Here is a 17741-nt window from a genome sequence, read left to right as displayed (position 1 = left end):
CGTCATCACCACTTGGATTTTGGCCCAGTCAGGGTTGTTTGCTTTGAAGATCTCCATCACTCGGCGCAGATTGTCTTTGTGCTCACTGTCTACAAGTGCATGATGGACATATTGACCCTATGATAAGGTTAGAATAGTGTATTAAAGTACAGCACAACAAAAAACTTGTCTACGTCAGTACCTTTCCGAACACGTCGTGCACTACGAAGCTGAACAGCTTGTAGCGGTTCACGTTCGTGTCGTGCGTGGCATCAACGAGAATCACCTCCGGAAACGCTTTGAACAAGCGCTTCATTCTTGCGGACTGGAACGTGGCGACGCGAGCAACGTTGGAGTCGCTATCCACAAGAATTTGAGCAGAGTTGCCACCGTGCTGCAGACAAAACTCTTCCATCACTGCAAATGCGCGTTGCGCATCAGTAAGACCAGCTTGCTCGGTCAGTTTGTATCTCTGCACCATGTTGTGGACGTCCTTCCGCACGGTTTTCTTGCCTACAACATACCACCAAATATCCGCAGCAAATAGTTAGGAACAAACCAAAATCACACAGAAAGTGATAAGACTTTACCTGTACGTTCACGCAGGTATTGCAAGATGCCGTGCGTGTTCGCCCCAGCCTTATGCAGCACTGCCACAGCCTCCGTCAACTGCGGGTCCTTCACCGTCCGGTTCTCCGCGTAGCTCTCCCAAAGATGCTTGTTCAAGTCGTGATTGTGTTTGCCGGTGGCGTTCACGCGTAAACGCCAAGTTCCGCTGAACGTGGCAGCGACACGCACATTCAATCTCGCCTTGCACTTCGTGTCGCGAACGTTGTTGTGGTGCCGCTTTCCCTTGCCCTTCGGTTCGTAGGGCTGGCCATGCGTGCAGACCAGCGTTTTCGAGTACGTCACCCATTCCGCCGGAACCAAGGTGATCGGTTTCCGGGCCTTCTTTGCGGCTCGCTTCCTTTCCTTGTCCTTTTCGAGAATTTGCTTGTTCCGCAGGAAAACTGACGTACTTGTTCGCATGGAAAACTGCTGGAATGTCTGAGCCTGGAAGTCGTCGAACGAGGTGTGGAACGTATCCCACGAGTCGCATGTGGTGCTGAATCCGTAGAACCACATAGGCACAACTCGCTTCACGCGAAGGTCATACGTGCGGGACGAACTTCGGTGAGATTTCGGTTCGGGTACAAACCGAATCTCGCCCCCTTCGTCGTCTTCCTCGCTGTTCACTTCGTCTGCGCGGTCTCCAATCCCGACGTCACCTTCTTCCTCTTCGACGATGCCCTCATTCCCACGCCAGTCTTTGTCGTCTTCGTCAGCATCCTCGCTCTCTTTACCGTCGTTTTCAGCGGCCGATTCGCGCTCTTCATCATCGTTGTCTTCGTCATCTTCGTCACTGGCGTCTGGGTCGGTGCCGAACGGCGGGGTCTTCTCCCCGTAGTCGGAGTCGTACGTGCCGCCATGAGACAGCTCTTCGTCGGCCTCGTCCAAAGCGGAAATGGCTTCGGCAAGGGCGCCGTCGTCAGAATCCGAATCTGGCTCTATGCCGAACATCTCGCGCGCGGCACGTGCTTCCCACCGCTCGTACATGCTCTGCTCGCGGGCTTCGGCCCAGCCTTCTTCCCATCTTCACTTCGCAGCATGGCGGTAGCACTCCGAGTGCGTTTGTGCCTCCCGTCCATCGCCAGTCGGATCTCCTGCTCGTCGCGGCGTGCGCGCGCCACATTCGCGGCACGCTGCGCTTCCAGCACACCGCGATTGTACACTGGCAGCGGGGGGAGATCGCGCAGCGTCCTGTCCGTTTCATGCCGAAGTTCGCGCTGGCGCTGCCGACTCCGACTCCGCTCCGACTCAGCACTGTCGCGCTGCGCACGCGTCACATGGGCATCTTCGGGGCCTGGAGGGCGCTTCGACGAGCCAGGCTAATAGAAGCAAATGTCAGTAACACATATTCCTTACCCATGACTCGCATGTAAGCGTACCGTGCCAGTTGTGCGCGCCATTCTTGTGCAGGGACCTTCACTCTTGCTTCTTTCTCTCTTGGGGCCGATCGACGAATGCCATCCAAAACGGGGGGTGCGGGGCGGCTCTTATTTTTCGAAAAATCAGTGCCTCCGACGGTAAGGTAATTTATTGTCGCCCTCTCCTGACAAGTTCAACCCGAACCTCGAAAACTGGCTATATCTGGTCTACCAAATCTTCACAGGATTCGACTGCAATCACACTGAACGGGGAACACCGTTTTGGTGGTAGCAGCGTGTGCCTGCGGACAACGCGGTGCGGCAAAGCTGCAGAAGCCCGGTCACATGCACCGCCACGACCGCACAAACTTGATTCGAATTGTCCATGCGTCATCGGGAACGGGGTCCGATGACGCATCGGCAGGGGGCCGTCCGGCCGTTTGTACGGAAGCGGAGGTGGTGGTCATATAGGCCTGCAGTTGTACAATAGAATGCAGTAGAATGAACCAGCACGCTGCATGGCGACTGCGCCTTGAGTTCAGTTAGACTGACAGCAATTAGCGGAAAGTTCTCGTTTATATTCTTCTTCTAGGCTAGGCTCCTTCAGTTAAGTGGCCTTCTCAAGATACGTTTGGCAGCATTTCAACTGGTACCTTCAACTTCAACTGTTCAGTACCGCGATCCAAAGCTCGGATCTACAGATGCAACCCTCGGAACGTCGGGTCTATAGGCGCAGTGCTGGAGTCGTCTACATGGAGGAGGTAGTCGCTGTCTCGCGAGTAGGGCAGTGGGTCGTCGGTGTGGTCGATCTCGCTCGGGTGGAAGTTGTCGAGGAACTCGAGCAGCACGGCGTGTTCCATGGCGTCGTCCGGGGGCATGTCCATGGGCTCCGTCATCGACGCTGCTCTGGTCTGGTCAGCACCATCGAGCAACGACGACTCGGAGTGCGCGCTGTCGATACTGCCCCGACGCTCCTTTTGCTTCCGCCGCTCGATCTTCTGCCGGTACTTCTGCGCGTGGGTCATTGTTTGCCGGGTGGTTCTCGTAGCGACATGGTCGGCGATGACCTTCCAGGGCCCTGACGGATAGAGTTCTAGCGCCTCGAGGAAGCGGTCGTGCTCGTCGGTGGTCCACAACATGCGGCTGCGCTCGCTGGGAGGGTCGAGTCGCCGACTGCGCCTCCGTCTGGTGCCTGCGTTTTCGTCGGCGCGGATCGGGATGCGGATCAGCTGCTGGTCGTCGCTGTCTCCTTCGAAGAGGCCGCTCTGTACGACGTCCGAGATCGTCATGCTCAGTATCTGCAGTAGGCTTTGAGACAAGTGGAGTTGGTGTTGCTGTAGTGCGGTGCTAGGGCCTATTGCCATGCGTTGTGTGTGTCACGGGACCAATTTTGAAATGAGAGCGAGCACATTGTTCGTGAGTGTCTCCTCTCGTGTGTGTGGCATTTTGCCAGACACTGCCCGACATGGGTCCCCATGTGCTGTGCTGTGGCCCGTCCAACGAGCAGCATCTGAAGATGCAAGCCCCCTCCCTGGCTATTATCCAGATTTATTTCTCGAGCGAGTGGCATTGCAGCGACTGCGAGCTCTACTGAATTGATCCGCTGCGTTCGTCGGACAAGGAGAGAGAAGAACCAGGGATCGAAACACGCCGACTGACTCAGATGCTTCATCACCCCAGTTTGGTCGTTAGCACGAAACGAAATGGAATAAATGGAGAGAGGCTAAAAATACCGGGAGCTGAGGTGGGTTTGTTTCTCTCTCACGCCAAATAACCCACATGGATTCGGGTTAATCTCATTTGACCCACGCCAATGCCGTGTGCTTTACGACCGGCTAAAGAATGGATTTTTCGCGAGATAAAAAGGTGCCAGCTCATGTGGACGAAGTGTACGGATCACACGTTGAAGTTGGTCAGGCGTCCGTCGATTCTATTGCCGCGATGACGGACAGTCCGCACTTCGGGCTGCGACGCGAGCGCTGGCATGTGGCTCTCGTCACGCCCCGTACGAGCTATGCAGGACTCCCATCGTGCGTCTCGAGCCCGCCGAAAAAACGGAACCCAGCGGGTTAGGACACAAATCTTAATCAGCGGCGCTTTAATCAATCTGCTGTTCCAACGTGGCCCGCTTGCGAGCTCATGTATTGCGCTGCACGGTGCAGCCCCAACCATTCGCTCCAGGTCGTGCACTTTGCACTCCACGCAAGACACTGTAACCCAAAACTGGCAACGGCGACTGTACAAAGTGCGGAGGTTACCTTGTCCACATGGCAGGCTCGGTCGGTCGTGCGTGCTCCGGCTAACTGAGGTGGCGTCTCCGCAGCCGACCCCACCACCAGCAGAATAGCTTTCAAGTTAGTCGAGAGCTGCGTACTCAGCTGCCCGCTCGGTGTCGGCCGTATACATTCGTAGTACGGTAACTTACTGAGTAAGGCCCGCGTGTTGAGCGCATTGGCACTAAGGTTTCTACAGTACGGTTGCCGTGCGAAAACTGCGCAGTGTGTTAACAGATGTGCTGGTTTGGCTTTGGCCGCCATTTCAATTCACCGCGCAGGCTTGGGTACATGTACATGTACTGTACTGATGGTGCATGTACTGAAAACTGTCATCTTACTAAGGTTGGAATATCAACACTGCATTTCAGATTTCAAGCAGCGTGTTTGGTCATAGACACTTGTTCATTAAATTTTAACATACGGTGTCCGTAATATTCAATATAATGTGGCTTCTTAGTTATACGATATTAGTATTTATGTGTAGGGCTCAGGTGGCTGGGGTAAGGCATGTTAAGATGATGCGTGAATAGAGAATGTAAACGGATGAGCCAATCCGTTTTGAATAGACTTGAATCCGGTCCGCGGCAACCGGATTTAAAACGGATCAAATTCGGATCGAATCCGTTTGGCGTGGGAGTTCATTGGACAGAAATTGACCAATCGTGCTTCAATGTTACTCTGTGTATTTTGTTGTACCTGATTGACGTGATACGAGCATATCGGCCAGTAGAGGGCAAACCGCAGTCGGGAATCCCGACTCGGGATGGGCTTGACGATCAAGCCTTGACCGCTACGCAGGAGCCGCCAACCTCATGCAGGTAACCGGATGAAACCACGGTACTTCTACCTCCGGTTCATTCTCCATTTTGCTTCCAAGGCCACGGAGTACGTGGCACCAACCCACGCCCTTCAGGTCACATGTCAAGTCCGGCGGTGCACTGGCGCACACAAGTCCCATCACTACGAACCGAAGAATCGCTGCCTAGCATGGACGACACCGACAGCGTCTCTACGGTTTCTTCAATCGGCCCGTCCATCTCTTCCGTCGGTGTTGCTAGCTCCGTGGGTCAGAAACGCAAGCGCAAGAACGCTTCTGATGTGTTCGAGTACGTTGATGAGCTCAATACAGGTATCTACAAGTGCATGCTGTGTACGGCTGACGAGCGGATCTGGAGCAGTCGTAACACTGGTAACTTCCGGAAACACCTCGTTGACTATCATCCTGAGGTCTACGGCAATTCCAGCGCCCTACCATCGAATGCTCGAGGCAGCATCCGCATAGCCGCCGCGGTGATGACCCCAGACGCTGTAAAAAGCTGCGACGATAAGCTGATTAAATGGGTCGTTGTGAATTCACACTCGTTTGCGGTTGTTGACCAAGAGGAGTTCGTGGAGTTTTGCAGGGAGTTGCGTCCGGAGTACTGTGTTCCGTGCCAACAGACTATCCGCAAAAAAGTCCTCGGTCAATGGAAAGTGGAGAAGGATGTTGCTCGCGTAGAGATTTGTCGCGAAGTTGGTGGACGCCGTGTCAGCTTCACGACCGACATGTGGACTTCCCCGTCAAAGAGAGGCTACATGGTAGTTACAATGCACTTTATTGACAGCTACTGGGTGATGAGGTCTGCCATTATTGCGTTTACACACGTGATGTATCCGCACACTGGTAAACGGCTCGCCGACCACTTCATTCGCGCAGTGAAAGACATGGATGCCTCACTTCTCCGCTGTATTTGGACGATCACTGCCGACAACACCACCAACAACACAACCATGGTAGCTGAGATCAACGAACGGTTGCAGCGCGATATTGAAAGACTTTCGCGAACGGCTCTAGCAGAATTGACCGACCCTGGATCGCCACGCGGGCAAACCACCAGCTCGACTTCAAGAACTGTTGTTCAGCTACGATGCAGCACGCATGTTCTGCTGTTGGCAGTAAAGGAAGGTCTCGAGGAGTGTCCATTTGTCGATTCTGCAATAGGCCATTTGCGTGACATCGTGAAAAAGATTTCGGAGTCAACTAAGCTGTCTGAAGCGCTTCAAGGGGTGTGCAATGACCTGGACGAAAACATTATAACCCCTAAGCTTGATGTGTCGACACGATGGAATAGTACGTGGACTGTGATGGAGAGCCTTCTAACGCTAAAGCAGCCCCTGAACGAGTTGCTTCGCCGTATTCGTGGTAAGGTCCGTGAGTATACGGATTTCAGTATTCGACCAAGTGATTCGCTGGCCAAGGAGAGGCGTGGGCTGCTGTGGACGCTCTTTACAAGTTTCTCAGGCCCATCAAAGAAGCCACTGTTATGCTATCTGCGTCAACGTATCCTACGTTCGGGATCCTGCTCTACGCGTACTCTTTGATCCAGTTTCACGCAACGGAAACTATAGCAACCGAACAAGACGAGCAGACACTGAAATTTGCTGGAGCTGTTAAGTCCAAGATGGATGAGTACACGGTGAAGGTAAATACAAGAGAAGCCCGGATAGCTCTAGCTCTTGATCTTTGTGCTAAGCGGTATCTGCACCTCTTGGTGGAAGATGTCAATCAAGTCAAGGAGGAAATTGAAGATGAGTTCAACAAGAATTACCGCGAAGCATTTCTGGCCCAACAGCAACTAGCCTCCGGTCCGCTGTCAGCAAAAAAGAAGCGAGGTAGCGAGCTGAAGGGCCTCATGGCGCGTTTTTCCAAGCAGAATGGTGAAAGTATATCCGATGGCACCCCTGTGGACGATATAGGCGACAGCCAGCTTGAAACTAGCGGGGTTTTAGGCGGTCGGGAAATGCAGCGTGAGGATTCGTCGCTCGCGAAAGAGCTTGACAGGTGGCTAGCAGCTGATGAAGGCATGAGTGAGATGAAAGAAAGCAAGCAAGTGTGCGCGTGGTTTCAAGTTACGGGGGACGTCTATCCTCGTATCAAGCAAATGGCTCAAGATTTTTTGGCGGTCACGGCAACGTCGGTTCCAAGTGAGGTTGCATTTTCAGCAGCAGGCATAGCTCTCACGCTCGCCGTGCTCGCTTGGGTGATGATACGGTGAGGGCAATCTGCGAGCTGAAGTCATTCTTTCACTTTAATCGCCGTCTGAGTGACCAAGAGTTTTCGAACACGGATGAGGCAGCGACTTGTGCTCATGAGTGAGCTCATTCACAATATAATGTGTGTTTATATAGTTGTTCGTACTGTTTTGAGGTCACATCTTCACTAACCCACACGCTAAAGCACACCTTCGTGAGATCTTCATTAAGCCACGCCAGCTGCTCAAACATCGACTGACACTGTGTCGCCAGCTCACACACGGAACAAATAATCACGACACGCGTGGACTGCACACGACGCGAACGCAACTGCAGACGCTCCAGAATGGACAGCAAGAAGGTAGCGGTCTTACCACTACCCCTCTGGGCACAGATGTCCTTGTCCGTGAGCGCGATGGGGATCCGAATCGGCGTCGGTTTCTCGAAGACAATGTGCTAGATGGCTTGCATAATGGGGCGAGACAGCTTCTAGTCGGCGAAAGGCTTGAACTTGGTCTTGCCGAACTCCTCGGCAGCGAAAGGGTCCGTCCCGAAGAACTCGGCAGCCTTCTTCTCCAACGCGTCCACCAGCTTTTCACTCGACTGCTTATCCTTCTTGCTGTCCTGCAGCAGCGATTGGAGACGCTTCACCTCCTCCACGACAACGTCGTCCTCTTCCACATCCTGCTCCTCCTTCTCGTCATCAGAGAACTCCGACTCCTCCTCCATCTCGTCCTCACTCTCGCTTTCGCCGTCACCTCCTCCTTCTCTTCTTCTTCCTTGGAGTCATTGTTCTCGTGGCCGATTTTTCGGTTTCCTTCTCCTTGCGGCGCTTCTCGATCTTGGCCTGGATGGGCGTGCGCCTGGTGGCCGCGGGGGTGCCGCTCGCCATCTTCTCGATGCGCGAGATGGCGGCCGTGAAGTCCCACGAGCTGCCGCCTGACGTGTGGAAGGCGCCGCCGTCGTCGAACTTAAAGCCCTCGGCGATCTCGTTCTCCTTCGGCTGCTGTTGCGCCTCCTTCTGCTACTGGCGGCTCCGCACGGCGCCCTTGAGCCCCGCGCCTTCCTGCTCGTCCTCCGAGTCCGAGCTGTCCTCGACACTGGACATTTCGTCGTCCGACGCGATGATCATCACCAGGTCCTCGTCCTCCTGCTGCACCTGTTGGCCCGCCTTTTGCCCATGGTCGCTATCCTACGTCTTCTCCAGCAGCGTGTTAGCGTGGACAGACACTGCCCCGCTGCGCCCTGATCTAACATCGCTATGTGTGGGATCTTGGGCTCTGCTTCAGCGAGCTTGGGAGCATATTCACCAAAGCGCCGTAGTCGCTCGTGTTCGTTACCCACATCATCCGGCTCTGTGTGTGCTGGCTGTGATTGCTCCACCGCCAAGAAGCGCTGCTCCAAAGTCTCTCTAGCAGCAGCGATGCGCATCGATATCAGGAGAAAACGTCATCACCTTGACGCAGCTCATCTTGGGCCGTAGCTGCGTACAGACTGTTCATCACCGAGGTGTCGGCGCAGCGATCACCTTTTCGCTCATTGTCGCCGTCACAGTAGAAACAGACTGAATGCGCTCTTCGTCTTGCTGTTGGTGCCGGTCTTGCTGCAGCGCTCGACACAATACTCGCCTCCTCTCCACCGACGCACCAGCGCGAATTGCCCCACCAGCAGCAGAAGCACCGCTCACAGCAGCAGTGCCAGCATGAACAGAAGATCAGCTCGACATGTTCACAGTATCAGTAGCCACCGGGCCAGACGCCGACGCAGACGCAGACTCTCCGACTCCACCTCTGTGGCGTCAAACACCAACAAAAGCATCTGGCAGTAATACGCTCTGGATGCGCATGCGCAGCTCATGGCGTCAGACGCATGTACACGCTGCGAATGGTAAGCACGTGCTCAGCAAGGCTCAGCTCCACGATGTGATGAACATCATATCATCGGCGGCCATGCGGCCCTGGCTCGCCTTGTACTGCGTGTCCGTGTCCGCAGCAACCTTTGCACACCTGTTTATTGGTGCGTTGAGCTCGGTCGTCTCACCGCGCATGGCTGTCAGGTCCATCTTCTTGACGCTGCTGATCTTGCGGGCGCAGCGCGCGTACATGCTTCTCATCGCCTCGTTGACAACAGGCATGCTGGGACTCGCACACATGCAGGAGGCCGGATCGAGTCTTCGGCTACGGAAGGCACTGTAGATCTGCGCGCAGCCGAAGGGCACCTTGCTGATATTATACTCGAGCAGACAGCGGAAGATGAGGAAGATGCCCTGGGTCGTCTCGGGACACAGGTAGCCAGTATGTCCCCCCTGGGAGCCGTTGGTGCACTTGAACATGAGGTTGAACGAGATGGGGAAGCTCCGGTCCGCGTCCATGCATGCGCCTTGATGTCATATTGCTGAAAGATCTCGTGGATTGCCTCGGGCGAGTATGACTCGGCCATGGTGGCCTGCATCTCGTACTTCTTGCGTTCCTCCTGGCTCGGGTCTGGGTACTTGCCCAGATTTCGTCCTAGAGCAGCTTCTCAGCGCGCCCAACTTGGAGCACTTGACCATGAGGTCCGTGAAGCAGTCAACTTGACCCGACGTTTGAGCACCACCTCGGGCATGATGTTCGTGCACTCAATCTCCAGCAGCTTGTCGGCGGACACGAATTGGCGGCGCCAGAACCTGTACGCCTCCTTGGTCTCCACTAGCACGGTCCGTGTGCTTGCGCAGATGCTGCTCCGTCGCGGGTAGATCAGGTTCACCTGCATCCCATTCATTTACCACGCACAATACCCGTAAGTCTCCTTCTCTTCCCACACCCATTGCAATGTTCTCGCACCTTGTACGGCTTGACATCTCGCGCCACGTCTTCCTGGAACGTGCTGTAGTTGTCGTTCACCAGGATCTCGAGCAGTGACATGCCCGCCAGCAGTCGGTCCAGAGTGTCTGAGTCCATGACCGCCGTCTGGATGCTGAGCACCGCCGACTTCTTGTGGTTTCCGCTCTTGAAATTGCACAGCAGCGTCATCTACAGCAAGTTGCTCTTGAGCGCGCAGGACGGCGAGCCAAAGGCATAGAACCGCTCACGCCGCCGTAGATCTCGGAGCTTGGCACCACGATCATCTTGCGCAGCAGCAGGTTGTCCAGCGCCTTGTTGTCGCTCTTCCTGAGACCGTCCTCGCTATCTCAAGCCCCAACTTGAGCTTCTTGAGATCGTTGACGATGGCCTGGGCGGCCTCGCCCGCCGCGCTTCTGCTTCTGCTTTTGCTGGCGCACGTGCACGCAAATGACGAGTGATAGTCACAGCTAGATGTGTACAATAGCGATGCGGAGGGTGCTCTCCGTTTTCACCGTCGTCTTGGCAGCGCCAGTCGCATCCATTCTCGACGTTCTCTCCGCAGGCTCGGCTTCAACTGTTTCGTCAGAGAACGGCGCAAACTTTGATATCGAATCTAAATGCTTTTGACCAAAACTATTAGAAATCACCGACGCATACTAGCACTCTAATTGGACATAATCTTTCCTCTTTCATCCAATTGGCGTCGTTATTCTACCCCTGAGATTTGATATCCAATGTCTTGTTATACCGTTTATACATTAAGTTTAAGGAGTACATTGTAGAAATGCATATTTTTATAATCCGACTCAATCCGGATTATCCGGATTCAAGTCGGATGCATCCGGTTGTGCAATCCGGATTCCGTTTGCAACCGGTTTACATTCTCTATGCGTGAATATGAACCGGTTACTGCCAAACTGAAACAGCTGCTTGTAAACGATAATGACAAAGATTTGTTGCCTACCCGCCGGGTTCCGTTTTTCTTGAGGCTCAAAAGCACGGATGGGAATGAAGACTCAACAACAAAGTTGCACTTTGCTGGAGTTATACAGCCCGAAAACGATTCTCGACGCACAAGTTTTGGCTCTGGCTGAAGCGCGAGCTCTGCTACAGCTAGTAGCGGAAAATGTAGCCGAAAAAGGAGCCTTTTAACTGTTTGGGTTTGCACCTGAGTGATTACCTTGAGCAGTATCAGCTGGTATGAACAAATCTGCAGTTTTTCCGTCGTGTACGATACGATCCATCGATGGCTGTCCGGGCCGCACAGCTGCCGGACTCCAGCAGCCGCTGCGTGTTGCTAGCACGACGAATTAATATGTATAGCCTCCAATTAAAACAGGCGTGCTTTGTTTCGTCGTATGTCGTGAAAGCTCAGCAGCGCAAGACGCACACCTGCTCGTCCTCATTTCGAAACTGACTCGGTCACACACAAGCGCCACAACTACATAGCAAACAATGGCCATCTCGGACGTCGTACAGAGCGGACTCTTCGAAGGAGACAGCGACGACCAGCAGCTGATCCGCATTCCAATCCGCGCCGACGAAAACGTGGGCACCAAGCGCAGACGCAGTCGACGCATGGACCCTCCCAGCAAGCGATGCCGCATGTTGTGGACCACCGCCGAGCACGACCGCTTCCTCGAGGCGCTAGAGCTCTACCCATCTGGTCCCTGGAAGGTTATCGCTGACCATGTCGGGACGCGAACCACCCGTCAAACGATGACGCACGCACAGAAGTATCGGGAGAAGATCGAGCGTCGGAAGCAGAAGAAGCGTAAGGGGAGCGTTGTGCGTCTTAAGACAGCTCCAGAATCATCATCAAGTCCCGCCGGAGCACTTTTGGATGATGCCAAGGAACGTGCGGTGTTGATGGAGTTCGTGAAAAACTTTCAGCCAAGCGAGATCGACATAGTGAATCAGCCTCAGCATCCGTACACGCAGGGTAGTTTCTTCTTGCTGAATGTTTGCGTTTAGTGTTTAGTTGGAATGACACGTACATTATCGATCGAGTAATAATACTAGCTTTCTTAATCAGATTTCCGCATTTCGCGTCTTCATAAAGTGCAGCTGCAAGTGCTATAGCAAAAGAACGTTTCTTGTCTTGGAGGCAGATAACAATACGTGGAGATTCGCATGGTATAAGTCGCTAGTGTACGCACGGACCTTTGTGAAAAAAGTGTGGCTTGTTTTACACTCTCCCTTCTCTCAGTATGTTAAAACCTTCTCGTGCCCCTCTCAATTGCCTCGCTTGCCGACCATAACATACTGCAGCAGTCCCGGCACGCCTCGGCACCCAGTGTAGCTTGAAGCGGCTTAGTGCAGTCTTCACACGACAACCAAAACGTAAGCACGTAAACCTCATTGCTCCCAGGAAGCTTTTCAACGCACTTGTACTGTAACGCCATGCCACGAATGTATACGGCCGACACCGAGCGGGCAGCTGAGTACGCAGCTCTCGACTAACTTGAAAGCTATTCTGCTGGTGGTGGGGTCGGCTGCGGAGACGCCACCTCAGTTAGCCGGAGCACGCACGACCGACCGAGCCTGCCATGTGGACAAGGTAACCTCCGCACTTTGTACAGTCGCCGTTGCCAGTTTTGGGTTACAGTGTCTTGCGTGGAGTGCAAAGTGCACGACCTGGAGCGAATGGTTGGGGCTGCACCGTGCAGCGCAATACATGAGCTCGCAAGCGGGCCACGTTGGAACAGCAGATTGATTAAAGCGCCGCTGATTAAGATTTGTGTCCTAACCCGCTGGGTTCCGTTTTTTCGGCGGGCTCGAGACGCACGATGGGAGTCCTGCATAGCTCGTACGGGGCGTGACGAGAGCCACATGCCAGCGCTCGCGTCGCAGCCCGAAGTGCGGACTGTCCGTCATCGCGGCAATAGAATCGACGGACGCCTGACCAACTTCAACGTGTGATCCGTACACTTCGTCCACATGAGCTGGCACCTTTTTATCTCGCGAAAAATCCATTCTTTAGCCGGTCGTAAAGCACACGGCATTGGCGTGGGTCAAATGAGATTAACCCGAATCCATGTGGGTTATTTGGCGTGAGAGAGAAACAAACCCACCTCAGCTCCCGGTATTTTTAGCCTCTCTCCATTTATTCCATTTCGTTTCGTGCTAACGACCAAACTGGGGTGATGAAGCATCTGAGTCAGTCGGCGTGTTTCGATCCCTGGTTCTTCTCTCTCCTTGTCCGACGGACGCAGCGGATCAATTCAGTAGAGCTCGCAGTCGCTGCAATGCCACTCGCTCGAGAAATAAATCTGGATAATAGCCAGGGAGGGGGCTTGCATCTTCAGATGCTGCTCGTTGGACGGGCCACAGCACAGCACATGGGGACCCATGTCGGGCAGTGTCTGGCAAAATGCCACACACACGAGAGGAGACACTCACGAACAATGTGCTCGCTCTCATTTCAAAATTGGTCCCGTGACACACACAACGCATGGCAATAGGCCCTAGCACCGCACTACAGCAACACCAACTCCACTTGTCTCAAAGCCTACTGCAGATACTGAGCATGACGATCTCGGACGTCGTACAGAGCGGCCTCTTCGAAGGAGACAGCGACGACCAGCAGCTGATCCGCATCCCGATCCGCGCCGACGAAAACGCAGGCACCAGACGGAGGCGCAGTCGGCGACTCGACCCTCCCAGCGAGCGCAGCCGCATGTTGTGGACCACCGACGAGCACGACCGCTTCCTCGAGGCGCTAGAACTCTATCCGTCAGGGCCCTGGAAGGTCATCGCCGACCATGTCGCTACGAGAACCACCCGGCAAACAATGACCCACGCGCAGAAGTACCGGCAGAAGATCGAGCGGCGGAAGCAAAAGGAGCGTCGGGGCAGTATCGACAGCGCGCACTCCGAGTCGTCGTTGCTCGATGGTGCTGGCCAGACCAGAGCAGCGTCGATGACGGAGCCCATGGACATGCCCCCGGACGACGCCATGGAACACGCCGTGCTGCTCGAGTTCCTCGACAACTTCCACCCGAGCGAGATCGACCACACCGACGACCCACTGCCCTACTCGCGAGACAGCGACTACCTCCTCCATGTAGACGACTCCAGCACTGCGCCTATAGACCCGACGTTCCGAGGGTTGCATCTGTAGATCCGAGCTTTGGATCGCGGTACTGAACAGTTGAAGTTGAAGGTACCAGTTGAAATGCTGCCAAACGTATCTTGAGAAGGCCACTTAACTGAAGGAGCCTAGCCTAGAAGAAGAATATAAACGAGAACTTTCCGCTAATTGCTGTCAGTCTAACTGAACTCAAGGCGCAGTCGCCATGCAGCGTGCTGGTTCATTCTACTGCATTCTATTGTACAACTGCAGGCACCACCTCCGCTTCCGTACAAACGGCCGGCCGGACGGCCCCCTGCCGATGCGTCATCGGACCCCGTTCCCGATGACGCATGGACAATTCGAATCAAGTTTGTGCGGTCGTGGCGGTGCATGTGACCGGGCTTCTGCAGCTTTGCTGCACCGCGTTGTCGGCACCCTTTGGGATCGTCTCCGTTCGTATCGCTATGTGCACTTTTGATTCAAGTGGTGCCCGAGCTCATGTGGAGCTGCAGCGCCGACCAGCGCGTCCGTCGGCGACTCACTTGGTTTTTGTATCTGAAAATCCGTTTTTCAATCAAATGGCTGCGTTAAGCCCGATGGGGCCGTTTTATGACAAGCGTCGTAAAAGACCCACGCGAATGCTTACACCCAGTACATCCCCTCTACTGCATCGTGGGTTTACTCTCCGCGAGCCATAGAACCCGGGGCGACCACCTCCCACCCAGTGTCCAACCATTCAAAGCGCTGGGCTTTTCCGACCGACGACCGCTCGGTCTCTCCCACCCACGCCCTGGAGCATCTATCAACTTGATAGTATCAAGTGGCTCGGCCGGGCTCACCGCAATGTATCAGGAAAGTTTCCACTGCGCCGATGATCGGGCGACCGACCAGCGGCGGCAACCAAACACGAGCGTATCCTCCAATGCAGTTGAAGCGCCTCGACGACGCCAATGAGGTTGCACATTGAAGCAGGGAGCTCACTTCCCATTTAGCGTCCTAGCACTCGCACCCTCACAAAAGCTGCAGTGACTCCACTTAAACATACAAACAGCATGACAATCAGCACTATCCGCGCCATGGGCGGATATAAAGGCAACGTCAATTTCATGAACGTGTCGAGATTTTTGATGTTCTCGGGCCGTTGTGCTGATTCTCACTTTAGGCACTACTGCGGAACAGAGATTCGTGTCGATGTCCCTGTTGGGTGCATAGTTCACCTTTCGGAAAAGATAGAGCCCATGTTTTTCACTATTTTTATTATGTGTTTTTTATTATGTTTTGGCCATGTTGGTAATTTTTAATTTCTTTCATTTTCTTAAGTACGAATGTTCTATTAAGTACGATTCTACAAACCACTCATTTTGCCACGCGTCCGAGATCCAGCAGTCGCTGCAGCCGTCCAGCGATGCGCTCGCTAAGCCTGTGGGCGCGCCTTCGATTCCAGCAGCCTTCGCCCCTCCTCCCCCCGTCGGCCCTCCGCGCACTGCAGTTGAAGGTGCGGTTGCGATGTAATTATGTACTGCAGAGGCTCAGTGTGCTAATGATCGTGTCTGTGCGATATTGATGTATGTTCGGTTTGCTACAGCTGGAGGCATACACCCCCCCCCTCCTCCCAGAGACCTTCACGAGCAGCAACCTGGCTCCTAGCTCTTGCTAGAACACCTCGCTGGCTCAGCAGGTTTGTGCTTCTTTCGTTGCTGCAGAAGGCTCAGCGTGATAATGAGTTTGTGCGTATTGATGTATGTTCAGTTTGCTGTAGCTGGAGGCACACAATTTCCGGCCCCCTCCCTCCAGAGACCCTCGCGAGCAGCAATCTGGCTTCTAGCGCTTGCCAAAGATCTCGCTGGCTCAGCAGGTTTGTGCTCCTTGCGTCGCAGCTGACACTCTCATTACTAACCGCTTGCTTTCACACACAAATTAGTAAGCGCGGCTGATCAAGCAAACACTGTTCGTGCTGGGAATACAAAAGCGCACGGTATGGTTTTCAACGAAAGAGCCCCATATACATTCACTAACCCGCTGTGTGATCCCTGTTTACAGGTCCTCGACGACAAGGCGGCCCTCTTCAGCGCCAACGCGGTATTCTCACACTGTCAAGTGGGCGTAATAAGCTGGTTGACGCTAAGGTATGTTGAAACATGGCAACGCCCATGTTTGGAACATGTCCTGACCATGATTGTGCACTCGTTTGCTTATCAATAATGTTGTTGCAGTTCATTACAGTCCTGTCTGTTTGGCTACGCTGGAGTGATCATATTTCTATAGAAGAACGTAAGCTGGTGAGGATGCTAAAGTGTCAAATGACAACATGTACACGCCACATTTCACACATGTTCCTGAACATGTTTTGGCTATTGTTTTGCTGGTTTTGTATCAGACCTCTACAAGATGGCGCGTACGAAGAAACCTGCCGCCATTCTTCGAGCCCTCAACATGCAGGATGATACCGACAGTGACAGTGAAGATAGCATTACTTCTGGGGATGCACGATCGTCAAGTGACGAGCACATTCTGAGTGAAGATGATGAATTTCCGAACATACTGGAAAAGGTGCTGCTAGTGATGATGGCGCGGAACAGAGAGATGAACGTGATGAGGATGATCACGAAGCAGATAGTGCTGAAGAAATTGCCGAGTGTGACGTTGACTCCGACGCTGATTCTTCTAGCTCTGAAAGCGCTGACCAGAAGTCAGGCACGTCTGGCAGCAGTTCGGTGGCTCGGAAACGTACTATAGCCGAGATCGAAGAGGACGGCGAGCTGTACTTCGCTTCACCCCCGAAGACGACTCACAAAAGCTGGAAACGGTTCGAAAAACACATCAAGGAGTATCAACGACGGACCCTTACCGTTCAAGCTGTGTGTGAGACGATGAATGCTAAGCTGCGTAACGCTCAAATCAAGAAGCTGAAGAAGCATGCTGGGAAGAAAAAGTCGGAGTTGCCGCTAGTACCCAAAGCTTTCGACCCGTATCAGCGAGTGTACATTTGTACCCACGGCTGGAAGATGCGCATCCGCTCCAGAGGGCTTCGCCCATCTCACCGATTGAAGTACACGGGCTGTCAGATGCGCTTCAGGGCTCCAGCGGTTCAGGGACCAGACGGTGTGTGGCATATTGAGGTAAAACACGCGTTTTACGGACACAATCACGAAGTGTCAGAAGCCGTGTACCGTGGGTACCCGATGGTTCGGAAAATTCCTGAGGGTTCGCCTATTTTGCGTGACGTGGAGCTGATGGTCGCCAGTGGGAGCAAGCCAAGCCGGGTTTACGACTACATTCGCACCAACTCTCCGCACGAAGTCCAGAAGCAGGATGTTTACAACATGATTGCCAAGATGAAGAAATCTGGTGAGCATTGTGTGTACTGGTACGACTTTATTACTGAACATATTGTCTAACAAGCATGTTTGACGTAGGTGAAACCCTGTCGGATGAAGATCAAGTGGCCGAGATGCTGGTCAAATTCAACCTGGACGGGCACGGCAACGTTAGTACAGTCGACGAGAACTCGAAGAAGCAGACGGCAGACGGCAGTCGTCTCCATCAGCTCGCAGCATATGCGCAAGCTCTACAAGCGCTTTCCTGAGATCCTACTTATCGATTGTACACA

The 17741-nt window shown here is 53.8% G+C and overlaps 7 protein-coding genes across 7 annotated transcripts; 3 read left to right on the top strand and 4 right to left on the bottom strand.

Moving 5' to 3' along the window:
* Positions 1-169: 169 nt before the first annotated feature.
* Positions 170-1008, bottom strand: PHYSODRAFT_490466 (hypothetical protein; the record flags this gene model as incomplete). Its single annotated transcript, XM_009523906.1, has 2 exons — positions 170-472; positions 550-1008. 2 exons carry the CDS (start codon positions 1006-1008, stop codon positions 170-172), a joined length of 762 nt encoding a protein of 253 aa, XP_009522201.1.
* A 1921-nt stretch (positions 1009-2929) lies between these two features.
* PHYSODRAFT_402742 (hypothetical protein) lies at positions 2930-3079 on the bottom strand (the record flags this gene model as incomplete). The annotated part of the gene is made up of 1 exon (XM_009523905.1): positions 2930-3079. A coding segment is annotated over one exon (150 nt), but the record flags the coding sequence as incomplete, so codon positions are not given.
* A 4644-nt stretch (positions 3080-7723) lies between these two features.
* PHYSODRAFT_327734 (hypothetical protein) lies at positions 7724-7963 on the bottom strand (the record flags this gene model as incomplete). The annotated part of the gene is made up of 2 exons (XM_009523904.1): positions 7724-7858; positions 7886-7963. The coding sequence occupies 2 exons, from the start codon at positions 7961-7963 to the stop codon at positions 7724-7726; spliced, it is 213 nt and encodes a 70-aa protein (XP_009522199.1).
* A 1447-nt stretch (positions 7964-9410) lies between these two features.
* Positions 9411-9596, bottom strand: PHYSODRAFT_383384 (hypothetical protein; the record flags this gene model as incomplete). Its single annotated transcript, XM_009523903.1, has 1 exon — positions 9411-9596. A coding segment is annotated over one exon (186 nt), but the record flags the coding sequence as incomplete, so codon positions are not given.
* Positions 9597-11511: 1915 nt separating this feature from the next.
* On the top strand, positions 11512-12030 carry PHYSODRAFT_253298 (myb domain-contaning protein; the record flags this gene model as incomplete). Its single annotated transcript, XM_009523902.1, has 1 exon — positions 11512-12030. The coding sequence occupies one exon, from the start codon at positions 11512-11514 to the stop codon at positions 12028-12030; it is 519 nt and encodes a 172-aa protein (XP_009522197.1).
* Positions 12031-13741: 1711 nt separating this feature from the next.
* PHYSODRAFT_378695 (hypothetical protein) lies at positions 13742-13891 on the top strand (the record flags this gene model as incomplete). The annotated part of the gene is made up of 1 exon (XM_009523901.1): positions 13742-13891. A coding segment is annotated over one exon (150 nt), but the record flags the coding sequence as incomplete, so codon positions are not given.
* A 2846-nt stretch (positions 13892-16737) lies between these two features.
* PHYSODRAFT_488793 (hypothetical protein) lies at positions 16738-17529 on the top strand (the record flags this gene model as incomplete). The annotated part of the gene is made up of 1 exon (XM_009523900.1): positions 16738-17529. A coding segment is annotated over one exon (792 nt), but the record flags the coding sequence as incomplete, so codon positions are not given.
* Between the last annotated feature and the right edge of the window lie 212 nt (positions 17530-17741).

This window comes from Phytophthora sojae, assembly GCF_000149755.1.
Source record: "Phytophthora sojae unplaced genomic scaffold PHYSOscaffold_3, whole genome shotgun sequence".
Lineage (NCBI taxonomy): Eukaryota > Oomycota > Peronosporomycetes > Peronosporales > Peronosporaceae > Phytophthora > Phytophthora sojae.
Note: the sequence above shows the minus strand (reverse complement) of the source record. Positions and strands in the feature narration are given on the sequence as shown.